The following is a 21,598-nucleotide window of genomic DNA, read 5'->3' as shown; positions in this document are numbered from 1 at the left end:
AGCCTCTGGAGCTGCCGCCGGCCGCCCCCGCTGGCGGCGCTGGCGCGGCCGCCGCCCCTTTAAGGCAGGTGGCGGGGCGGGCGCGGGGCCGCGCGCACGCGCGGGGCGCCGGAGCCGGAGCCGGAGCGGCGGGAGCGCCCCGAGCCCGCCCGCTCGGCCGCGCCGCCGCCTCCTCCCGCCGCGCTCGGCCCCGGCCCCGGCCGCCCATGGCGGAGCCGGGCGCGGAGGAGCCCGACGAGCGGCTGCTGCTCCTCGTGGAGCCGCCGCCGTCGCTGCCTCAGGCGGAGCTGCCCCGACGGGGGCCGCCGAGTGCGAGAGCCGCCCCCGGCGGGGCCGTGCGGCAGTGCGTGGAGCCGGGGCTCGAGGAGGTGGAGGACTCGGAGGAGTCGGGGCCCGAAGGGGATGGAGAGGACGAGCCTCTCCTGCGGGCGTCGGGGAGCGGCCGCGGGCGGCGAGCGGACGCCGCCTGGGACAAGGAGCGCCGCGGCGCCGCAGGTACGGCCCGGGGCCGCCGCTCGGCGGGACGCGCGGGGAGCGGCAGCGCGGGTCGGGCCGCGGCTCTGGGGGCAGAGGCAGCCCCTGCCTTGCCCTGTCCTTCCAGCCAGGCTACAGAAATACCTGTCGGGACTGAAGTGTGTTCGCTGTGCCGTGTCCGATGGCACAGCATCGGTGAGGGACAGAGCTGTGTCGTCCCCTCTAGACGTAAGGGCTCGCTGACTGATAACGAAGATGCTGCAAAAGGGTAGAAATTCCACTGCTTTGTCCCTATGTGCAGGGCTGCACGAGCTCGTTTACATCTTCATGAGTGTCTCCACTGTTGCTTCTCCCCGCTCTCTGCTGCTTTGTTGGGCCTTGTTTGTTTCTGTCATGTTGTTTGAAACTTGTGGCTTTGCCTGTTCGAAAGACTGTTTTGTGGTGGGACTGGCTGCTACTTCCTGAACACCTAGAGAAGTGTCAAGTTTTCAGTTTGACTTGCATATCCCACTAACTACTTTTTTTTGTGACCCCCCATCGTTTCATCTTGAAAAACAAGTTAGTGTGTGTTTGTTCTTTGTTTTACTCATATGCTCACTTTGTAACCATCACATGCTTTAAGAGTTTTAGATGTGGGCTCTACTGTCATGTTTTTGGTTTTCATAAAAATGCATCATCTTTTTGTATTTTCAAATCAGTTCTTAAAGAGAGAAATACAATGTGAAAGTCCAGAAATGCAAGAACTTAGTTATTAATTTGAAAGTAGATGTAAAGGTGCCCATTATCTAATTCTAAATACACTGGCAAAGTGATAAATTACATGATATTTAATGATATTTATTGCTTACTTTCTTTTCTTTAGGCTTTCAAGCTTTCTGATTTTGTGCAAGTTTCTATAAAAGTTTACATCTAGGATGGGTTTGCTGACAGAACTATGTGGAGTTCTATCACTTCTTTGTTTTTGCTGTTGTAATTATACTGTAGGATTTCTTACCAGAGACTGGTAACACTTGATTCTTTTGCAGCAATAGAGTACTTGAAAAAAATCAAAACATCCACCCCCCCATCAAGTTTAACAAAAGAAGTTGTGCTAATAATTCTATTTTAGTAACTACAGAGAACTTTTACTTGTTTGGCCATAAAGACAGAATAATCTTGTCTTTTAAGTACTGGTCTCGAGTGTAGTGCATACCTGTAATGTAAACATGCCATTAAATGTTAGAGTTTTCCTGTCTTTTTCCTACAAGATTTAAGATCTTCTAAAGAGATAGTGCTTCTAGCAATGTATTTCTAGAAACTTTAGAAAGAAGCTGATGCTTCAGAGTGGAGGCTGGAGTCACATCTTACACTACTGAAGCAATTAGGATGGTGAATGTAGTGTACTACTTGGAATCTGCCCCAAAAGTGTGTAAGAAAATCTCAGAACTGATATTGATTACAGCATCTCGTCCTTTGTTTCCTTGTCCTTACCTTTTCTGTATGTGTAACCCTTGAAGGTGCAGGATTGTTTCAGGTGTCAGGTGGAACCAACGTGCCCCAGATGTTATTCATGTATGTTATTGCAATGCACAATGTTTCCTTAATGGAGTTATGGTCAGAATAGGAGAAGATGGAATTGGTTAAAATGGGTACCTTTAATCATGTTAATGTTTAAAAAGTGTAAATCTAGCTTAGTGCTGAAGGAGTTCATACCTGTTACTCTTGCAAAGTGTATTAGTTTAGCTTAGCTCATGTCATGCTGATTTGATGTAAGAACAGGTTGAGGCACATACATGGATGATAGCATTTCTATCTTCTTTGGCAAGTCTTCATCATTCCAATACAGAGGCTTCACAAGCTTGGGCCTTGTCCAAATTAATGTGAAAAAAGTTCTCAAGCTTGATATTTTGACTGTGTGTGTGAGCCCTGTCTCCTTAGTGGGAGTTTAATGAGAAGAGTCATTTTCAAGAGTAATTGCTAGAGAAACCTTAATTATAGTTGTAAGTCTAGAGACTTACTGGGAATAAGTTGTGACATAACATGCTTTCTCAGTGGAAAACTTGATTAAAATAATTTTTGAATAAGAAATTAACTCAAAAAAACCCAAAGCTTGCCACATTCAGCAAATACTATCTTCAATTAATATGGCTTATTTTCATATGGAGAGGGTTGATAAACTCTTTAAAAGTGCTAGTTTCCTTGTCAGCCTAAATGATTTTGTACAGCCACATCACTGTTGTAACATGCTTCCTAGCAGCACAGTAGCAATATTGAGCAAATAATGAACTTCAAAAATTATTTATCTTTTCTTCTTTCAGCATGAAGTATAATGGGTTTTTTTTGTTTTATTTTTTTTTTCTGAACTTATCTTTTATATTAGAAAAGACATGGTTGAAGAATTTTCTCAGACAGTGAGACTACTTAGTGGTTCTAGATTCTAGAATAAATGCACAGAAATTAAAAACTGACCTCTGAGTCTTCCACACAGTCAACTGCAATTCATGTGATACAAAGTTCATCTGTAGGTTTTCTTCATCTGGAAGATAATTGTGCAGAATGACTTAGCACGGATGTTGCACTTCATTTGGTAACAGTCTAATGCACAACCCTGATTTTGCTTTCTCTGACAAAAATATGTACTAGTTGGAGCTCAGCTATGTGAGGTAATGTAGATGTGTGGAGATAGTTAAGCCTTGACTGTGAAATAAGAACCACTGATTTAAAATTACTTTTTCCATAAAAATAAGTTTGGTTTATTTCCCTAACTAATCTGAGTACTTTGTGGCAGGAAAACCTTTGAACCTCTTCCCTCCCTCTTGTTGTCCTACTCTAAAGTCTTAAAGTGTAGTATATCACAACAGTGTTGGCCAAATAATTAAACAGACTCTGATCTCATGGGCTGTATCTGTGCTTTAAGATTTCTATTCCTTGTTGCAAACTTATACTAAGATTTTCCTATTTTTTCATGCTTTTTGACTGGTTTTGTGTGGAGTCCATGTTACTATTTTAGGTGGTGCATGCAAGCAAGTGCTAATGTTCTAAAAAGCTTTGAAAACTGTCCTGAGCTATAAAAGAAAAAGTTGGGGTTTTTTCCTTTTTTATTTGACTCTCCACAAACTGTTAAGGAGTATATTTTTTGAATGGATCCTGTGTTGGTTGTCATTCCAGAAGGATGTATATTAAATTTCTTCAATTGCTGAAATGGGAACAAAGCAACTTTATCTGTAAATGTTTAATTTAGAATAATGTAGCTGTTTGTTAATGGAGAAATGAGCCCTAATGCACAGGCCCTTGAGAATGCACTCAGTGAACATGTAAAGCAATCCTAGCCTTAAAAGAAGGTAAAATAATCTACAGTATCAAAACTTGTGAAGAAATATTTAAATTTAAATATATTTGAATTTAAAAAATTGAAAACTCAGTAGTATTCTGGCACCTTCTTTTCTACTTGTCTTTATAAATGTTTGCATAGAGTCCTAATTTGCACCAATGTCTGCACAGACCTGACTTCTGTTCTGCAGGCAAAGAAATGCTACAAGTTGCTTACAGTGTTTTAAGGCTGGAATGGTGCCACTTGTGAGTGCTACATGTAGCAGATTATTCAATGGATTAACTTCCTTGCGTTTTAGCAGATAATAAACATGTTAGCCAAGCTCTTAAATGAATGGTACCATACTATTCTAATAGTGGATAATGGGCAGGGTACAAAAAAAATATGTAAAATCTGTCATGCTTTTTTTACTGTTGTGACTTTGAAACTTTTTTTTCTTAGATTTGTTTAATAAATAAATATTAAAAAGATAAGTCCTTGAAAATTGTAAACACTTAGCAGTGGCAGTCTCAAATTTGTTGTTGCAGATTTGGCTGATTTACTTGAAAGAAAAAGTTGATTAGACATGGATAAATCAGTGGAAAAAACTTGCACCGATTAAATGGACCAGATTTTTCAGCCTGGTGTTGGATGGGTCTCAGCAGGGAAGGCTGTTGGCTTATCAGTGTGTTTGCTAATGCTTAATTTGTAGTACAAGTTGTGCTTAAGACTGGTTGTTTTCTTGTTTTTCAGGGCATACAAGACATACTGCAGATATGAATATTATTTTAGATGATCCAGAATTTGCAGAAATTGTTCTGAGGACAGAACAAGCTATAGAGTGTGGAGTTTTTCCAGAAAGAATCTCTCAAGGATCCAGCGGGAGTTACTTTGCAAAGGATCCAAAAGGGGTGAGCATATTACTGCAAAGTCAGACACACCATCAGCAGCAAGCTGAAAATGGAAATTAAAAAATTCTATCTGTATGCAAATTAATTTAAATAAGTTACTTAATAATTTATTGTATGCCAAAATTTATTTTGGAAAAGTTAAGGCAAGTAATACTTAGATTTCTAATTATATCTTGCGGCATAAGCTAAGGCAAAATAACTATTTTTTCTGCTGCAGCTTTATCACATTTTTAATGATCTGCACCAAAGGAAAACTGAGAGAAAAAAAGGGCCTCTAATGTCTGAAAACAATTCAGGAATTCCCTTGTGCAGAATCTTGTTCTCTGTATGTTTTAACTTTGCCCAGCCAAGCTCCTGATTTCAGTATGGTTTAAGTTTCTTTAGCTAAGCCTCTTATATTTTTCTCTCTTTTCTTGTTAGCCAGCCCTTTATTTAGGTCACGTCTCCTTTCTCATATATGATTGACACATGGGCAAGAAGAGTGATATCATCAGATCTACCTTTTAACTTGTACTTGTCTGTTGAATCTTAGCTGCAAGATTTGGTTTCTTCTCTGCAGGATTTGGTTTTCCCTTCTCTACTTGGTAAATGGTACCTTGAATAGTGATCATCAGTGAGGTATCCTAAGGTTACTTTGAGACAGAGAAGTAATAGTTACCTGAATCTCTCTCTTGAAAAGTAACATGTGGTTTTAGTAAGAGGAAATGATGTCTCAGACATACTTTCACATTGTTTTCTTTAAATTAGAATTACTTTGCTACTGACCTGTTTCACAAAATAAGATCTCTAACTGCTCAACTTTTGTTAATTTGCCACATATGATTTTATTTTAAGCTCAATCAACAGCTTTTAGCTCTTAGATAGATGTAGGTGTTCATTAATCCTGAAGATCCCAGTTGTGCTGGAAATGGAAGTTGGAACACTTTGAATGCCTAGGTTTTCAGGGCATGTTCAAGATTTTTGTCATTCCCATAACAGTAATTTCCCTTTCATTTAGAAGGTAGTATGGTTTTTGTTTAGGTTTTAGTCATATTATTGGTCATTAGAAAATATATTCCTGTTTTGCCAGTTAATTTTCATAGTTGTTTAGTTTGTTGTAATGGCAATTTTCTGATGATAGTTTTTACACTATATTGAATAAGTGTTTTTTTTTTAAGTATAGCTACCTAACATTAATATGAATAAATATGTCAATTTATGGTTTTATTTTTATGGAAAGTGGCAGAACCACCCCTTCAAAATCTTCTGAAAACTACAGTTCAAATGCCTGTGTTCCAGGAATGTTTGTTAGTAATGATCCCCTTCATTCTGGTGGAGAAAATGAAAAGGAGGGTCTCTCTCTTTTTAAAACCTGAAGGAAAACAAATCTTTCTGTAATGGCTTTGTGGGATTCTTGCTATCACATGCAATGCTGTAAATATAAAAACTTCTTCAGAGTTCCAGCTTCAGGTCACTCTCTTTTATAGTAGCTTAGATCTTTGAAGATTTTCTGGTTGTGTGCTTATATACACATATTCAAGCTTTATGCTCTTTCTAAAGTACTATTTTAAAGTAGGTTTATGTCTTATTTAATATGCAATAGGAAAAAAAATGTAAGTAGACAAATACTGGTTTGAATCAATAGTTTTTCAAAATTTCTGTGCATGATGTATCTAAACAATATTCTAGAGTGTCAAGTAAAAATACAACTGTTTAAGTTTTTTGAGTTTTTCTCAAATGCTGTGCAATCAAGATTTTTTTCATTCTTAGAAAGTTAGTAGACAAATCACTAGGGAAAGGAAATCATACCTTTACACATACCATATGTGTAAATCTGTTTTGTCTGGAGCTTATCTAGGTTGATTTTGCTGGGTTTTGGTCACTAGCAAATGCCTGAGGTACTCATTGAGCCCTGGCAATGGACAGAGAGTATTTGTCCATCATTTTAGTGTAAACATAACCATAGTATTTTGGATGGGCCATATTATTCCTTGTTTCTTATGTGGTGATTTTCTTACTGGTTTTACTTTTCATTTGCTGTGTTGTTTTTGTTCCTAATTAAGTTTCCAGTAGTGACTTGCCCTCCTCCCTTATGCAGGTCATTGATTTGAACATAAGTATTTAGGAGAAACAAAGATTGAGAGAAGAAGACTGTTTATTTTATATGGTTCAGAAAATATTCATTGCAAAATATTTGCCATGTACTTGGGATATGGGACTGTGAGAATAATGATACTGAGTGCTTAGCGGACTTTAAATTTTGCCTTTATTCTTTGCTTTTGTTCTAGAGCTTATCTATGTTTGCTGTCTATATTAAAGGTCTGATAAAACTTCATTTTGTCAATAGTGCAACTTTCATGTGTAGAGTAGATTTCAGATCCTGTTTGAGTATTGCATCATTCCACTTCAGACCGGTTCTGTCACTTGCTTTCTCCCATTCCTCTTGAGTAATCTCTTCCTTATTCTGGGAAGGAGCTCATTAAAGATGTGCTAAGCCTTTTTACTGGTCACCTTCTGAAGTGCCCAAAATGAATACCAAATTACAGATAAAATAAGCTATTTCCATTAGGTCACCTTATATGCTTGTTTGGTTCTATCAGCAAGATAAACTTCAAATTGCACAATTAAATTTCTTTTTGCATTTCTTGGCTAAAGTTATGTATTTGCATACTGAAATGGAGTTCAGTACTTAAGCAGTACTATTACAGAAGGCTTGAATATGTCTGTGTTTGTTGTTCATTGTGTAAGCAATAAATAAAAGACATTGTGTCTGTTACAAATTGTTCTGCAGCATGTTCCTGACAGTTTTAAGTAATTGCTAGTGTTAATAGAGTTAGTCTATAAATGCATTTTGACTGACAAAATTAAGACTGGCCTTCGTAGCTTGTTCTATAGATTGAACATTTTTGTTCCATTCTGGTCCTCAACAGCAGTGGCTCTGCAAAGTTTAGCAAAAGTTCTAACTTCAGCAAAATCTTAAAAACCATATCTATATTTGACTGTATAGCACAGTACAGTCCAGGCTGGTAACAGAATGAGCTAAGCTCTTTTTTTTAATAGGCACTTACTAGGAAGTATTAGCCAGAGAGAGATTCAGAAGAGATAATTAAAGGTTTGGCATGTACTTCTAAATACGCCACAATGATTCCAAGAAAAGCAAAGCTGCTTGCTTTGTTTTAAGCAGGCAGATACATGTGATTCAGTAGGAAAAAATTAAATAACTTTTTAACAATTCTAAACCTAACAGTAAGATTTTGACTAAAGTAGTATTCCAAATGCTGTGATTTAAAAATAAAAAAAAACCAAAAAAATTTAAGTATGCAAAAAACATGCTGGCCTCTCACATTGCATAGAATATTTATTGCATTTGTATAGGTCTAAGTCAGTTTTGTCTGTGCAGTTGTATTCAAGGTTTTGAATGCAACCTTAGAATTGCTGATAACAGCATACCAAACCCAAGAGAATTTTTGTCAATTTGTTGCTTGATTCTGTTGATAGGACACTAATTTTATAGTATGAATGCAAATAATAGCATTTTGTAACTTAGTTTTCCTTTAGTTAATGGGAATTAATCAAAAAAGGTGGATGAGACATACAATGCTACTAATGCCTGGTGTCTTGTGTATTTGTTTACAAACTGAATGAATTAAATTTTCTGTAGCTACTTAGTCTTGGGCAATCTTAGACAAAGCAAGATTGTCTTGGAAAAATTGGTTGAAAAATCTCTAGAAGCTAAACCAGCTGGTCAGATCCTCTCCCAAATGCAGCTGAATCAGCAGCTACTGGAGAATACTGCTGGTTTCTGACTGCCAGCAAACATGTTCATGACCTGAGTGTGAATCAGCTTTGAGTGTTGGTGCAACAACAGGTAGTGTTTAGCTTATTGAGATACTCACTTTATTCATATGGATTTAATAAAGTACTAATATGTGAAAATGCTTCTTAGACAGTTGTCCTTAAGTATTTATGAGAAATAATTTTATTTACTTGCCGTTGTCCAGCGAGAAGGGATGAATATGCAGAATTTCTATGGCATTCCACTTAAGCTCCTGAAGAGTCATTATGAGAACTTTAGGTACTAGGCCAAAGTTTATCACAGAAAATTGAAAGGTTATATATTTTAATGTGGTAATTACCCTGTGGACTGAGGTTAACAAATATAGAACCCTATGTAGAAGGCACCTTGAGAAATTGCCAATTTAATGCTTGTGCTGTGGAGCAGCATTGTTTTAACATAACTCTTGAGGCATTTCTAACTAACCTTTTGTTAGTTTCACCCTGTTTAGGAGACTGCAGAACCTGGCTGTCTGTTCCAGTCTCGGGCTGCACTTAAGTTTCTAAAGGATTTCTTTTATTGCAGCTTATCTGCTGGGTTTTAACCCTGTCATTTTTTTGCTTGTTAACAGTAAATGTGTTGTTCCTTTTTTTTCTATAGCAACCTATTCTGTAGTTCATCTGCCTCAGTTTGCTCTTAGCTTAAGCATTCACTATTCCTACTGTCCTTCATTATTCACATATTTTGTGCTTATTCCTTTTTTTTTCCCCAGCTTTCTCCAGTTTGTTAAAAGATTTCTTGAAGCATAGTCTCAAAAATTGGACACAGGGCTCTGACTCATTTTAAGATTTACTGTGTGTCTCTAATGTAAATGATGGCTGATGGTCATTTTGATCTATTCAAACTCAGGGTAATAAAGTAGATTTAAAAGAATCAGTTGATTTTTAATGTTCTATATGATTGTCACTTTCCTGGGGCCATTACATCTCTGCAATAACTGGTCGGGGTGTTGTTGGTGGGCTGAAAATTGTTTTTAAAGGTACTTTTAAAACCATCCTTTTTAAGAACTTAAGATAAATATTTTTAAAAGGCAATTCTTTTGAATTTTGACAGAATGTTTTGAAAAAGTAAATGTTGGTTTGGATTTTCTCTTATGAAGAGCTTACTTTGAATTTGTACTAATCCTAAAGAAGCACTTAGTGATAAGTTTATTTGAAATTCTGTTTTGTTAGTTTCATCATCTAAAAAGAACAACTATAAAACACACTGGATAGGATTTAACCAATATTTTCAAATAACTGCTTTTAAAACTAATTTTAATATTTTGCAGCTGAAAGTGCTCATATTTTAATTTTATATTATTTACCTTAGAAAATTATTGGAGTGTTCAAACCAAAATCTGAAGAGCCTTATGGACATCTAAATCCAAAATGGACCAAATATTTTCACAAAATATGTTGTCCTTGCTGCTTTGGCAGAGGCTGCCTCGTTCCAAATCAGGGATATCTCTCTGAAGCTGGTGCCTATCTTGTGGATGAGAAGCTGGGGCTTGGAGTTGTACCTAAAACTAAGGTAAAAGTTAAAACACATAAATCACTGAATTAAAAAAAAAAGTGCCGACATATTTGTCAGTCTGTGAACTGTGGTTGTATAGATAGCCTTGTATATCATGTGTTATTTATAAGTCATTTATAAACTATAGCAGGTACAAAGGCACAGTGGGTTGATGTAGAAAAAATGACTGTGATTTTGGATTTAATGGATAATTTTGAGATCTGAATTGAATCTCTTCTTTGGAACCACTTTCTAGCATCTTCCAATACCTTTTATGCCTCATGTTTGATGAGATTCAAATTGCAAAAATCAGCATATAAAATTCCCATTTTTGTTTGGGATATGTAAAATAGAGAACATTCACCTTTTCATATAAAATTTATCTGTTGAAAATGCCTAATGCTTGCTTCTTATTTTTAATTTTTTTTATAATTGAACATAACATGAATTGTAAATTTACAGTTGAAATAATGAGGAGTTCTGAGCTGTGTTTAACTTTGTTTAATTTGAAGGTTGTCTGGCTTGTCAGCGAGACCTTTAATTACAGTGCAATAGATCGTGCAAAGTCAAGGGGAAAAAGATATGCTTTAGAGAAAGTGCCAAAAGTTGCTAAAAAATTTAATAGAATTGGACTACCTCCTAAGGTAAGATCAAAAATAAGTCATTTGTGCACGTCCTGATTCTTACATAAAACTTCTTCTTAAAAAAAGGAGTATTTATAAGTAACTTCTAGATAGAAGAAAAAAAACTTGCTGCTTGTTGAGAACTGACTGGAATTTGATACAACTGTTTCCATGCAACATGTATCCACTCTTACATCATTCCTTCTTATGAACTGTTTTAATAATCTTTTCACTTTTTGTTTCAGTTAACAGTCCAGTTTTCTGCTGGAGTAGTAACATATTAATTGTTATATATCTCACTTTTGCTCTATTGATTGCTTACTACCTGTCCTTTCAGTGTCATGTTTTGATATTGTCAGTCTGTTTTTTTTCCCTGCAGCTTATATAATTTTAAATTTTTTAATTTTTTTTTTTTTTGCCTGCTTTTGTTTTTATCCTTTTGGGTACCCTGCTGTTGTATTCTTCCTGCCTTCCTTTTGTCTTATGTGAAGATTACACTGACTAAAAACCTCACATCTTTCTTGCCTAATGAGCCTTATTGTTTCCCCAGAATATCATTACAGTGTTCTAATCCTAAGATTTTAAAACACAGGTTACATACAGTTGGGTAATCCACTTGTGGCAGTTCCCAGCAGTTTAGATCCATGTGACATGGGTTGTGCAAGCTTGTATGGGCATGGTTATTCCACATGCTGTGTGTTTATCTATCTGCATTATAGTTCTCAAATATAAGTTCTTGAATTTCAATCTTGAGTGCTTTCACATATATATGGAGCCTATGCCAGCGCTCATGTTCTTCCTTGGACTCTTTTGGGAAATGTATTTCAGTCATTTTTTTGCAAAAAACATCTGTCTTGAAGAAAGTGATTAATGCTGCTGTTCTTAAAGTGAAGTTTTAAGGCTATTCAGAGAGGAAGATTTTTCTCTTGTAATTTTTAGTGAGTGTTCTCTGAACTAATGAAATAAGTTTTCCAATGAAGAAGAGGTCTGGTGTTACTTTTTTCTCTCTGTTTCATATACTTCTTGCTTGTAATACTAACTGTTCATTTACGCTGAGCTGCCTGGCTGTATTTTATTCCTGGTAAACTCACTGAGTATTTAAACAAATATTTTAAAAAAACCACCACCAGAACCCCCAGAAGCCCGCCCTCACATGATTTGACACTTAGCTTTTTTTAAGAATATAGGAATGAAAAAGAAATTTATTATTTAATTTAATTTTTTTTTAGTGTCATACTTCCTGTGCTCTGAACTTTGAAAGTATATAATGAATTTTCCTGTTAATGTTGAGATTACTTATGTGACCTACCCATGTGCATTTTCCATGTGCATTTAATATTTCAGGTTGGCTCCTTTCAGCTGTTTGTTGAAGGATATAAGGAAGCCGACTACTGGCTCAGGAAGTTTGAAGCTGATCCTTTACCTGAGAACACAAGGAAAGAATTTCAGTCGCAGTTTGAAAGATTGGTTGTCTTGGATTATGTCATCAGAAATACAGGTATTTGTTAGTATCTCTTGGTATCTATCTGTTCTTGTGAGGCAGAAAGCAATGCTGCCTGAAAGCTGGTGCTTAAGGCTTTTAATGCATTTCAAATGCTTCTGTCATGATTGAAGGCCATAAAGCTGTAATTTAAAATTTAAAAGAATTACTTTGGATTAATACATTAAATATTGCAGTATGAAAACAGTCCAAACAACTCTTTGATTGTTGATCACTATTTTTGAGCAATGTGAGAAGTCAAAAACAAATGCTTTCATTGGGCTTTAATTCTGTGCATAGTCTATTAACTGTTTCCCCCAATTAGGATAAAGGATGGTGAGGTTTCAGGACCCATAAGAAAACCCATTACTACAATTGCTTTTCTTCTAAACTGGAGCTGATAATAGCAGTTTCACCAGCTCACAATAGTTCATATTCATTGTGTAGGCACTGTGGCACCACTGCAATGTGTACCTGTCTTTTCTCCTGCACTCTGGTTTTTATCACTTAGGAGCTGGGATTCTTCTGTTACCTATATCGGTGAATTACTTCTTGAGAAATTCAAAGGGAATTTTATTTTTAAAATATTTACTTTGCTGTTTTGGCAGAGGTGGGCATCTTTGCTTTTCTTCAGACATACCAGGTCTAACTCATTTTCCTTTTCTCAAAAATCTCTTTTTAGAAGCAAACTAGAAGAAAGTTTCATAAGAACATAATACTTGCTAGCTGTTGCCATGGTCTGTCAGCTGTACCAAATAAGCCTCAGTGTTTCCAAACAGTGTTTTTTGACATTCTTAAAGTTGTGAGGAAAATACTCAAAAGGCAAAACTTCATTACATGGATGATTTTACCTTCATCTAATATATCTAATCATAATAGAACGTGAAAATCTGATGATTAAACTGAAGGGAGCACCTTAAAATGACAGAAGGTCCTACAAATCCATGCAGTCATCCTCTGTCTGAAAGACCTTCTCAGAGTGTTTAATCTCATAATTTTGTCTGAACAATGCAGGCATTTTCAGCTTCTTGCCTTTTTGTTCAGTTTTGCCCCTTCTCTATCTCTGTAGAGTCTGTTTTCTCCATGTAGTCAAAGGTCACATTATCTACAATTTTGGAGGCCTTCTCCATTTTCTTTAAAACAAGCTTAAAAGTTAGTAGTGTTTTCCTCAGGAAAAATGCACACCACAACCAATCTTTCTCCATAAAATGTATGAAGATAGTTTCTTTTTGCCTTCTTGATATTTTGCTGCATATTCAGCCAGTTGGGGAACCTAAAGAAGTAACACATACCTAGGAACACATGGTGAATTTGGTCTTTCCCCTGAATTCGTTGTCTGTACATTTCAGTAAAATTAAACCACATGTGATGGGAAAACCCCTTTTTGAACAGTTTTGCCTAACTCCATGGGTGAAGTGTCAGCTTACAATACTGTTGTATGTCACTTTAGATGATGATTTTTTTTTATAAATGACATGTTGTGACATGCATTTTCCTGTTTAAAGACAGAGGTAACGACAACTGGTTAGTCAGGTACGAAAAACAAGATGATGGACTTGATCTGTCAGATAAGGTAAGAAAATTGTACTTTGAAACTTATATTCTTTAAATTGTTTCGTTTTGTAACTTTGGTCTTTCTGGAGATTAAGGGCATATCCTTAATCATGGTGCATGGTCTCAAGAAATATGATAACTACAAATTATTGTAGGCAAAATGAGTGGAAAAGCTCTTATGATTAGACTAGGTAAAACAGTGCTAGAAATTATTTTTTTGTTCTGTATTTTTGCTGTACTAGCTTGGGCTATAATAACAGTAACAAAATCCACTGTTGCTCAGGTACGTTTCTTCATCCCTTTGTGTTCTGCTTATTTTGTGTTTGAGGAAGGGCTTCTCTTTAATGGTGGTAGAGTAAGAAATTATTCATGGTGAAGTTTTTTGGATACTGTTTATATTGTTTAAGTTGAATTTAACCAGTGAAGCTACCAAGTATATTATTTAATGTTTTTAATGAGTTTTGCTGTTTGTGTAAGCATGTGAGTATCACTTACTATTTGAATATTCTTTCTGTAGGATAGCCAATGGACTATAACTAAAGAATCTATTAAAATTGCTGCAATTGACAACGGTTTAGCATTTCCTTTTAAGCATCCTGATGAGTGGAGGGCATGTAAGTACTGCATTCTTCAATCATTTTCCTTTTGGGAGTGTAACTTCCAAAGAAGTAATTTTTATTTGTGTTGTTGTAGTAAGGAGCTAAGAAATCATCACTGTAGCTATCTATTGAATTTTCAAATAATGTATTCTTCTTCAGAAAGTTAGCAACAAATGCCATTTTTGCAATGGTATTTGGTTCTTGTTCATATTTTTTACCTTTAAACAATATTAATACATGGACACTCATAAACGTAGTACTGTATGTTCTGGTGAAATTGGAAGAATTTAGCATCATGTTTCTCACACAGGTTTTCTTGAAAAACATAGTGGAAAATAACTTGATTGCAAAGATTTGCAAGTCGTCCCTCTCTTGGCCAAATTTCTGTTTCAAAATGAAGGGTATTGTACGTGGACAAGTAGGCAGGAAGTTTTTTCTTGTTTTCAGCTTTAGCTTACTTTGTAGAAGTTAATACTTATTCAGTTTTCCATCTGCTTGAAAATACTATTACTGTTAAAATGAGATTGCTTTTGACCACATCTCTGACTACTTATCACTAGGAGGGAAGCACCCAACAGGGCTTGCAGTGAACTATTATCTTGGGACTATTATCCAGTCAGGTAATTCTGGCAGTTAGGTGTGGGCTAGTTATGCTGTCAAAAGCCTGGTTAAGTACTCCACCCAGAGCTCTGTGCAGTCTCTGTCTTGATACTAAATAGATGCTGTTCTATATATCTCTTGGCTACAGTCACTTCTGTACCTGTTCTAAAGACACAGCAATTACTGCTTATTTTATACCATCTTAACTTCAGCATCAAAAAGAATAAACTTGCATGATCCTTTAGAATTGTTTTGCAGATGGACAGGTGTGTGATAGTTTTGTCAAAGTAAACTTGTCGCATTATTTTTACAAATTGCAGTCTCTTACCCCCTGGAGTGTGGTTTTGATGCCTAGAGCTACTGGGTCACTGAGGATTAACTTTCTCCAAGTGAGAGAGCAGAATTTGCAAAGGGCATGAAGTTGGTCCAGCAGGGATGAACAGGGAAATCCTGACTGAATTGGCATTCAAAATTTAAGTACATTTTTTAAAGAAAGGAAAGATATAGAGACTTCCCTGAGAAAATAGAGAATTTTTTCAAAAGCGCAAGAATGGAGTTTGGAATGTTGAAGGTTGGCTGGAGTGCAGAAGACATAAAGACCAACAAGAAAGGGCTGGGTAAATTAGAAGTGAGAGTGGCACTGAAGAAAAGTGCAGCAAAGATATAAAGGCATAAGAAAGAACAAGTTACTCAATGCTGACTTAGCCTCAGTTTTCACTTGTAAGATTTGCTCTCTGTCTCTTGGATCTCAAAGCTCAGAAGTAGAGCCCCCGGGAATGAATCCCCAAGGCAGAAGAAAGGGAGCACTTAAGGTGGTCATACAGAAGTTCATAGGAGTTGATGGAATGCAGTGGAAACAGTGGCAGCTGGCTGATGCTGTTTGTAATGCAGTTTCCTCATCCCTCTTGAAAGACTCTAGTAATGTGAGAGCTTGCTTCAGTCTCTCTGAAGACTGTGGAATGAATCATCCTGGAAGCCACGTTCAGGCACATGAAGAACAAGGTGGTGATGGGGAAGCTAGCATGGATTTACCAAGGACAGACTGTGCTTGATAGCTAGGCAGCTTTTAATGATGACTGCTTCAGTGGCCGAGGGGAGGGCAGTGAACACTGATTTTAGTCCAAAGGAAAACTGCCTTACTAAACTAGGGGGAGGCCTTGACTGTTGCTTACCATGTTTAATTTATATACCTTTTATTTCCTTTTGCTTTAACTAAATATTTATTGCTTAATATATTTCACTGTTTGAAAAAATGGCTTAGCAGTTGTAAAGCTGCTCTGGTAACTGTAGCCAAAAGCAATGTGTGGGGTAACAATGTTGGGAAAAAGGGGTGTTACCCAAGGTGAGAACTTGCAATAGGTAGTACTGGACTCAGAATTTTATTTTTGCTTGTTTAAGTGCACTGTTTTTCTGCATTAGATCCCTTTCACTGGGCTTGGCTTCCTCAAGCAAAAGTTCCCTTCTCTCAGGAGACCAGAGACCTGGTTCTTCCTCGCCTTTCTGATATGAACTTTGTACAGGACCTTTGTGAAGACCTTTATGAGCTATTTAAGGTGAATCAAGTGCTTCTTTGAATTGACTATTACTGAAGTAGCTGATACTTGTCATGAGACAGTTTACATTCAAAAAAGGAATAACCATCTAACTGCTGAATACCAAGATACTATGCTATTTTACCTTTAACATTGGCATGGTAGAAAGGGTTTATGTAATTATAAGGAAACTGTCACTAATATGGTTAATTGATAGTAATTAGCTCATCTGAAAACATAAATTAATTATTCTATATCTAAGTTTCACATGATTAATTAAAGCTAGTTTACACTTACATCACAGATCTGTGTAAAAACAGCATTTAACATACCTATGTGATGTGTATACACTTTAAGTCTAGCAGTGAGGAAATCATGTATTTAACATAACTTAAAGTACCTCCATACCTTTCATAAACTTAATTTTATATGCCTATATTGTGCTAAGCTGCTGCTGAAATCCTGATCATATTGAAAGTCAAACTCACTTTAAAGATACTGAGACCGTCTACAGTATTGACATGTAAAGAGTGTTCTTCTCTAAAACATTTTGTAAACATTTGTGTCAGATGTTCAAGTGAAATAATCCAATTAAGGATTGAAAGAATTGGAAATTTTAAACTTTGAGTGAAAATGCAGCTGTAATGTCAAAACTAGATCCTGAAACACATTTTTGCTATATTTGCATCTTTGTCTCATTTGTGTTCAAAATGCCTCTGGGCTTGTTAGTAAAGTATTGTTAAATCTGAAGGAAGAAGTATTTTTCTGCTGGAGTCATCATGAAAGAGCACTGTAACGTGTGATAATATTAAGCCTGGTATCTACCACCTGTTGGTATTTACCAATGCCCATAAGTGGTATCCACTGATGTATTTTGTGTTATGATGTGGAACAGTCTTCATTTTCACATATGTAAACTTGATGCAATAAATTGACCTTTCTGTGGTTCATATTGGCATTCAATTTGAAGCTTTCAAAAATTAGTTTGTGTGGGTAAATATGAATATGTATATTATGATATTGATGAATTTGCATGCTAAATATATAACTAAAAATAAATGGGTTATTTACTATAAACTGTTTGTTTTCTAAATAAAGACTGACAAAGGATTTGACAAGGCTACTTTTGAAAACCAGATGTCTGTTATGAGGGGGCAGGTAAGACTGCTTTTTTACATTTTTATTTATGTATTTAATTTGTCATCACTCCTCAGCTGCTTTCTTTAGAGCTACAAAAACTAACTCCTATGAACGACATTTGAAGGTATTTTCATCTGAGAAGACTATATTTCTTTCTAGAGTTTGTTCTTATTTGTGGATAGATAAAACAGCAGAAAGTGTATGCTGATTTTTTTTTTTAATTTTTACAGAAAATGCTTTTATTCTAATTCTGTTTTATTGTTTTTGTGGGGGATGGGAGGACATAACTGTATATTTTTATTAGGTATTTTAAAAATTAAAAAGAGTCATACATTTGGAAGGAAGATTTGATGTCTGATTTCATTATGCTATTAAAATAAATGTGACTTTATTTTAGAGGGTCGACATGATTATTAGAAGCAATATTAGGTAATGAAATTTCTTCATCCTATCAAATGTTGAAACTATACTTCAAAACAGTCCAGCCATTTTCAGTTTAGAAATTTGATCATATATAAGTGCTGGGCTTGTTTTGTTTTGTGTTCTGGGTTGTATTTTTTTTTTTAAACCCTCAAGTAAGTGAGAAGGGGGTTTCTCCATTTCCTCCTATTTTAGAAATTGACTGATGTGAAATACTAGAGAAAAAGCTTTAGCTAAGAACAAATTTAGTTCATTGTAGGTATAAAAGAGTGATTTCTGCAAGAGTAAGGCAGTTGAACTAGGCAAATTAATAGTCCCAATTGCCCTGAATTTATTGAAACTTAGTCCTTGTGTTCATGAGGTCAACGTGGATAGTTTTAAGACAGTTCCTAGAGTGTCTTAACTCAGTGTTTTCTCTGTAGAATTTCCTATATCAAGATGTATCTTGCATGAGACTGCAGCTCTGCTTAGTCAAACATAATCCCAGATAACATCTTTTGTGTGGTAGCTAAATGACAGCAAACCTTACTAAATTGAATTATAGGGATTGTTTCTGAAAAAACTCTTCTGAGAAGTTTGTGTAGTTACTGGAAGGTGGGTACTCCTGCATCCTAAACTGTATTAAGTAGCGTTTTTCTGATGAGACAGTAGGCTTCAAGGAATCTGTTATTTAAGAAAACACTTGAGGAAAAACATGATTGATATAATTGAGAGTGATATAGCTGAGGTTGTCAAAATTAATTTTCCACTATAAAGGCTGCATCTGGACCCTTTCTTCACACACTGTCCCTCAGGTGGATTTTAGCAGATACGTGTTTTAGTTTTGGGGTTTTTTTTAGCTCTCTCTAACTATATAAAAGTGTGTTTCACTGTGGGAAATGTCAGGTTTTCTGGCATGGAAGAAATGCAGATAACGAGTAATCCTTGGATGCTTTTGGAAATACTTTGGGAGACAATGCCTTTTAGCACTGATTTTAAACTTGTTTTTGGTGTAAAACCAAGGTATGTTATGAGGGCATTATAGAAGACTTGGCTGTCTAGATCACGTGCTAAGGGATTCATTCACTTGGGATGAATTTGCAGTATATCCAAAACATCCAAATACATCCTTAAAAATGAGAATTTAAGAATTAGAAAATGAATAATCTAGGTAGAGAAACTGTAGGGAAACATACCTTGTATGGAAGAGTCATGAGTCTTTAAACTATCAAACATAGTTAGAAGCCTGTTTCTGTGAAGTGTAGGAAAAATTTTGGGGAGGATTTCAAACTCAAAAGAAACAGTTCTCTCAAGAATGTAGAGTATAAGCAACGGGTAACACATCTACAAAAGGTTGCCTTAGAACTTTGAGAATGTAAATGTCAAGTGGAGGTGCTGGCAGAACCAAATTGTAGTAAATCATGCAAAAGACTTTGTTGGGGTTCTGTGGCCATGCAAGAGCAGAAGAAGCAGAGGATCAGTCTTACAGGGAAGAAAGGGGCATTGTGCATGGGGAAAAAGGCTTGATATTAAGGATAATGCAAATGTGTCACTAGAGCTAAATTGAATGCTTGCCTCAGTTTTCAGCAGGATAACATTGAACATGGAGTAAGTTATAAGGGCAGTGCATGAGCACTGAAGTTTTGGAAGAAAGATAACAGACTCCTGGGAGCTGAGGGCTGAATTTGGGTCTTAGCACTGAGTTTGGTAGGAGCTAATTATATGGCTTCATATCTTCTGAAAATAATTTGTAGCTAAACTGCTGGTACATCCTATGTTAAATCATGTTGATGACTTTCTCAGAGGTATTTTTTTCACTAAAGGTGCAATGCTTTTAAGAGATGTGATAAATTAAAAATAGTCTTAGAATTTTCTGAAATTTTGAAGAGGAATGCATGAAATAGGAAAAGAATGGAAGGGCAGACAGCAGTAGGATGTATTCATGTTACCAAATCAATAAAATATTTCTACTTGCAATAGCTATCTTTTGAAATGAATTTATTCAGCAGTACAGTCCTCTACAGAATTGAACGAAGAGTGGCATCTAAAATGATAAGCTTGATAGCCACGGTTTTATTTCTGCACCCTAACCTCACCTGCTTTTACTCTTTTTAGATACTAAACCTTACTCAGGCATTAAAGGATGAAAAGAGTCCCATTCAGCTTGTTCAGATGCCACGTGTGATTGTAGAGCGAAGTAGCACTGGAAGTCAGGGCCGAATTGTTCATCTGAGTAATGCTTTCACACAGACCTTTCATAGCAGGAAGCCTTTCTTTTCCTCCTGGTAGCAACAAAAATACATGGGAAGAGTAAGTTTCTCTTAACTTCAGAAAGCTACTTCTGTGTAAAGGCTCTGCAATAATGTACTTCTGCTGTATACCAAGAGCTCTGACTGCCAACACCTCAGAACCTAGATTCTAAAGACTTAAGAAATGTATTTTGAATGTAATAAAAGTTTACAATTTTTGTGTCAAAATTGTGAATTCTTATGTCAGGGAATGAAAAGAATTTGTCCATACTGTATTTTTATAGGCTAAATTAATGTATTCTGAATAATATTCTGGATAAGGGAAAACAATTTGCATATGCTGAGAAACTAACTTTGAGTACAATAGGAATTTTTTGTTTAATATAAATGTGAGAATCCATACACTATAAATTTCTTTTTATATGGCCTTTTAAAAAAACGTTTAGAATGTTATCTTTGATTGTGAAAATGCTTTTTCTTGGAATTTCTTCCTGGCATTTTGAACTGGTTATAGATTTTTTGTAGACTAGTTACTTGAAAAGTCATGCACTTAAAAAAAATTCAATCTGTCCTTGAAATACAAGTTAAAGAAATGGAGAAGGGAGAAAAATGCTCCAAGTAGGCTTTTTTTGCACGCAGGGACCAAAAATAGTTAAATAGTTGAATTACAGCAAAATTCAACCCAAGTAAGTACACAGTTTCTACTGTGACAAAATACACTAAGTGTATGTTTCAGAGGCTGAAAATTGACTGTAGTGTTTGGCACTTGTATATTTAAGCACATGTATGGAGATCTGTGACATTTCTTTGGAGATGCATCACCATGAAGGAATTGAATTGCACCATGTTCATCTCTTGTCACCAGGGTGGTTCTTTTGCTAATGACAGAGGCACTTATGTGTTCATCACAAACCCAGTCTGCCTTCTAAATTTCTAGCTGAACACAGTTTCTTTGGGTTTTTTTTGACTGGAAAAAAAAAAAACCAAAAAACCTGGAATACCTACAGCACAGAGAATTTCTTTTGTGCCCTGAATAATGTTGTGCTCACCTGCCAATTGCCATTTGCATTTATGTTTAAGTTACCTGGTTTAAGACTTGACAGTCATGTTTCTAGGTCTGTGACTTATGTAATGTAGGAAATATTTTTCTTTTTAATAATTTTCTGGACACTTAAGACTGGGAAGGGGAGAAATATTGCTGCTTTTATGAAACTTTCAGTATTTCAGACATTGCTGTATTTTGTAATTCTAAGCAATATTGTTGAACTCAGAAATAATAAAATGCTTGTATTTTATATAATTTTGAGTGGATGTGAATGTTAATGTAGTATGTCAGCAACTTCAACAACCTGAAATGTGTAAACCTTAAATGTAAAACACGGTACAGGGCAGTTGAAAAGGGAGGGAAATGGCTGGATAAGCTCGCCACGGTAGTTTCTG

At 36.2% G+C, this 21,598-nt stretch overlaps 1 protein-coding gene across 1 annotated transcript; it reads left to right on the top strand.

Moving 5' to 3' along the window:
* Positions 1-189: 189 nt before the first annotated feature.
* PI4K2B (phosphatidylinositol 4-kinase type 2 beta) lies at positions 190-21,458 on the top strand. Its single transcript, XM_059845063.1, has 10 exons — positions 190-495; positions 4,517-4,674; positions 9,800-10,000; positions 10,495-10,626; positions 11,950-12,103; positions 13,591-13,658; positions 14,157-14,253; positions 16,258-16,391; positions 17,469-17,528; positions 20,025-21,458. Exons 1-10 carry the CDS (start codon positions 207-209, stop codon positions 20,196-20,198), a joined length of 1,467 nt encoding a protein of 488 aa, XP_059701046.1. The 5' UTR covers positions 190-206; the 3' UTR covers positions 20,199-21,458.
* The last annotated feature ends 140 nt before the right edge of the window (positions 21,459-21,598 follow it).

Source organism: Haemorhous mexicanus, chromosome 4 (assembly GCF_027477595.1).
Source record: "Haemorhous mexicanus isolate bHaeMex1 chromosome 4, bHaeMex1.pri, whole genome shotgun sequence".
NCBI classification, from domain to species: domain Eukaryota; kingdom Metazoa; phylum Chordata; class Aves; order Passeriformes; family Fringillidae; genus Haemorhous; species Haemorhous mexicanus.
This window is presented reverse-complemented; position numbering and strand designations above follow the sequence as displayed.

Coding starts and splice junctions, on each gene's coding strand:
- PI4K2B (XM_059845063.1), top strand. CDS start 207: ATGGCGGAGCCGGGCGCGGAGGAGCCCGACGAGCGGCTGCTGCTCCTC. Junction 14,254..16,257: donor TCCTGATGAGTGGAGGGCAT/GTAAGTACTGCA, acceptor TTTCTGCATTAG/ATCCCTTTCACTGGGCTTGG. Junction 17,529..20,024: donor TGTCTGTTATGAGGGGGCAG/GTAAGACTGCTT, acceptor TACTCTTTTTAG/ATACTAAACCTTACTCAGGC.